Genomic DNA, 3,683 nt, shown 5'->3' on the forward strand with positions numbered 1-3,683 from the left:
TGTGCATGCTTCTTTGTTGCTTTTCGCATGAATTGGTGTTAATTGCGTGTTCTGTTTGCCAGTACGCCTGTGCTGCCTTGTATCTCATTCACAGCGTCCACTCGGTGCAAATCACCACCAGTGTCATCCTTATCACCACCACTGACACCACCACTGACACCGTCAACCCTCAGGCGGAGCAGGAAGGAAATGCGCAGCGCGTGTCGCGTTTGCACGAGAAAACGGCGGCGGTACTGGAGCTTCTGGACTCCAAGGTCTATCAGGTGCGATAATGGGTGAAGATGTATGGTGTCAGTAGCGGTGCGAAAGTTGAGCAGACTTTGGTGTTTCTCTTGCGCTTTCCTGCCCCAGTCGTGGCCACTGTGACACGTGCTCGCTTCTTACGCACTGTTCACACAAACAACAAACACACTCCACATGTACACGCATGCGACAATGTGTTAACTCTTTTACACACGCATGTTTCCTTCTTTCCGCCTCAGGCTGAGACACTGCGCCAGTGGCAGGCGTCTGCTTGTCGCTCGAAGAAGGGCAAAGCAAAGGCAACCAGAACAGCAGCGAGTACAAAGGGGCGCAAGGCGTCTGCTGCTGCCACCACCAAACATGGCAGGAAGCAAGCTGGTGCCAAAGCCAAGCGCCGCAGCAAGCAGAATGGAAAACCCTCCTCCTTGTCATCATCACCAGCGGCTGCGGCGTTCGCAACGTGTGGTCGCGGGTGTCGTGGGCGTGGACGACAGCAAACGATTCCGCTGGACGCAAACTTGGATCTTCTGCGACGCGCGCGCCAGGCGCAGCGAACGCTCAAGGCTGCAGAGCTGAGCTGGGACTACGCGTAGCCGCTACTGCATGTAGTTGTGTGTGTGTGTGTGTGCGTGTGTGTGTGTGTGTGCTTGCCCGTGTGTTTGCGTGCACACCTGTGTCTGCGTGCTTGCCCGTTTATGTGCTCGTGTTGTGAGTGTGTAGCTCCCTACCTGTTTGGTTGTCGGCTTGTCTGCTTTTGATGTGTTCAAGATGAAGTGTTTGGGTTAGGTGCAGGAGCGTGTGGGCGTTGCAATCTCGCTGGTGGGCGCGACCCGCAGCTTTCATATTTACAACTCCATGTTGGATGTGACTCGTAACAGTTGTTGCTTCTTGTTGACGATGCGCTTATTGTATTGTACATACCTCTTGTGCCGCACTGTCGTGGTCGAAAGAGTGTAACACAAGCCATGGCAACGCAAACCGGCTGACCACTTGGAAGCAAGGCGCACAAGAAGGGACGGGGAAATAGAAGAGGGATGTCGTGCATACAGTCATACGGCACATCATCAGGGTTGCAGATGTCATGAGATTGTGCACATGCTTGATTTCTTGCTGTCACTCACCCCACCACTGCCAGCGCCACTGCTGCCTTTTCCTTTGTGTTTTGGGCGGCGTGGGCTGCATAGAAACGCGTTCTTCTGTCGCGCCACCACCTCCGGCCGCACGTTCACAATCTCCTCTGGTTCCTCTGCAATGCGCACGCTCTTGCCTGGCTTCGCCCGACTTGCCACGCCCGTATCGCTCCTGTCGTTGGCAATGGCGGGGCTGCTGTCTTGGGCACCACTGGTCGTTGTGCCTCCATCGGATGCGGTGGCGGCTGGCTGCTGAGCCGTCTCCTCGCCGCCCTTCCTGCTGACACCACCACCGCCATCATCAGTAGCATCGTCGTCGTCGTCGTCATCATCGTCCACGCTGAGCTCATCATCATCATCATCTTCTTCTTCTTCATCGTTGTCATCGCCAGTGTTGGCGTTCGTTTTGCTGTTGTTGCTTGAAGCGGCAGGCTGCTCCGTGGTGCTGCAGCCATCACGGTGCTCACTACCATGTTCATCACCACCATCACCTCCATCTCCTCCATCTCCTCCATCTCCAGTGCCATCAGCGCGCGTGGTGCCCAGCACAGGGCGATCAAGGGGCGTCAAGTTATTCAACTCGGGCACGGGCGGTAGAAGTGCAAACCCCGTGACGGGCTGGAGGGACCGCAGCTTTCGTCGCTGCGCGCGCGCATTGCTGAAAGCGGCCGAGTGGACAGCGTTGTTGAACTCTGCTGCCGTGTGCCGCGGTGTGAGAGGCGGCAGGCGACTGGTGGCTTTACCAGGCGTCCGCACTGGCGTGAGTGGTGAGGGTGATGGTGCGTCAATGGGCGCGAGCTGTGTCGTTGGCGTTGGTGGCGTGACCATCCACGGTGGCGATGATGGCTGTTGCTCCTGCTCCTGCTTCTGTGTCTGGCCCTGGTCCTGGTTTGATGGGGACATCACGTCAGGCGGCGTGCTGGTGCCGGCGTCACTCGCCTCTGCTTGCTTAGCATCTGTCTCATGCACCATGGCACCGTCACGGCCACCATCGCCGCCATCAGCACCGACAGCTTCTCCTGCATCATGATCGCCAGCCGTATCGCTTGTCTGCGAACCGGCGCCGCCACCATCACCATCATCGCCATCTTCCCCCTCCTCGTCATCGTCGTCATCGGTCCACGCAGCGGCAAGGGCAGTGTGGTTGCTGCCACATGCGACGTGTTTCGCTTTGAAGCCGTCGTCAAGATGAACGCGCGTAAACCCGTGCACATCCTGCTTGACATCTGACAGTCCGAGCACTTGGTGGCGGTGTGTTCCTGTTGCGTATAGCGCACCGCCGCTCGTCACCAGCACGGAGTGCGCTTCCCCTGCGGCGATGCAGAGAATTGCGGTCGCATCTGTGCCTGCAGGCAACGGGACGGGCATTGGTGTTGATGCAAACAGCGTTGACTGCGGTAATCCGAGCTGGCCAGAGCTGTTGTCGCCAAACGCATACAGCCCTTCGTCTAATGTTCAAGTGGGGGGGGGGTGGTAGCGATGGCGAGTGAGAAAACATGAACGTGATGGCAACATGAAAGGAGGGAGAAACGAATAAGAGAGGTTCCTTTGTTGTCAATGTGTGAGTGTGTTTGTGTGTGTGTGTGTGTGTGTGTGTGTGCATATTGGGGCAAGCCTGATTCAGTATTGTCGTCAACCAGTGGCGCATCACGTGACATGCCCAGAGCGCCTGGTGATGAGGAAGTGTGACCACCAACCTGTGAGCAGGAGCGTGTGGTTTGCGCCACAGGCAACTTTCATCGCCTTTCCTTCAAAGCCGCGAATTTCCTTTGGTGCGTGCACCTCATCGTCATCAGTCTCAACACCGAGCTTGCCGCCTTCCGTCTCGCCAAAGCCAAACGCCTGCCCATTGTCTGCACCGTGCAGTGGCGTAACAAGGGGGGGGGGGTTGAACGTGTGTGTGTGTGTGTGTGTGTGTGTGTGTGTGTGTGTGTGTGTGTGTGTGTGTGTGTGTGTGTGTGTGTGTGTGTGTGTGTGTGTGTGTGCGTGTATGAGGCCATCAACGCGTTGCTCGCGCAGCAGTGACACCCACAATCAGCCACAATTAACACACGCACACGCACAATTAACACACGCACACATGAGCGTACCCATGACGACGATGGTGTGGGAGTAACCACAGTCGATATCCACTGCCTTTTTCCCTTTGCTCTTGATCTTGACTTGTTTCGGCTGCTTCCCCCGCACAGAGAAGAGTGCACATGAGAGTGTGTGCCTGTGTGCGACTGTGTGCATGCATAAAAACACCTCCGTTGTGTCTTTGCGTGTGTGTGTGTGTGTGTGTGGTGTTTTGTGTGAGTGTGTGTGTAG

The 3,683-nt window shown here is 56.5% G+C and overlaps 2 protein-coding genes across 2 annotated transcripts in view; one reads left to right on the forward strand and one right to left on the reverse strand.

Moving 5' to 3' along the window:
* PTSG_12684 (uncharacterized protein) overlaps positions 1 to 1,231 on the forward strand; it is a gene marked incomplete at its 5' end in the record, with an annotated part of 9,805 nt that extends 8,574 nt beyond the window's left edge. The window contains 2 exons of the mRNA XM_004991096.1: positions 174 to 263; positions 483 to 1,231. Coding sequence (XP_004991153.1) covers positions 174 to 263; positions 483 to 836 — 444 coding nt within the window. The 3' untranslated portion in view covers positions 837 to 1,231. The remainder of the gene's footprint in view (positions 1 to 173; positions 264 to 482) is intronic.
* The window catches only part of PTSG_08134 (uncharacterized protein), a 3,966-nt gene continuing 1,409 nt past the window's right edge, over positions 1,127 to 3,683 (reverse strand). The window contains exons 5-7 of the mRNA XM_004991097.1: positions 3,464 to 3,545; positions 3,071 to 3,226; positions 1,127 to 2,821 (exon numbers count right to left, since the gene is read on the reverse strand). Of these exons, the coding sequence (XP_004991154.1) occupies positions 1,323 to 2,821; positions 3,071 to 3,226; positions 3,464 to 3,545 (1,737 nt within the window). The 3' untranslated portion in view covers positions 1,127 to 1,322. The remainder of the gene's footprint in view (positions 2,822 to 3,070; positions 3,227 to 3,463; positions 3,546 to 3,683) is intronic.

The sequence above is a fragment of the Salpingoeca rosetta genome (genome assembly GCF_000188695.1).
Source record: "Salpingoeca rosetta unplaced genomic scaffold supercont1.21, whole genome shotgun sequence".
In the NCBI taxonomy this organism is placed as follows: Eukaryota; class Choanoflagellata; order Craspedida; family Salpingoecidae; genus Salpingoeca; species Salpingoeca rosetta.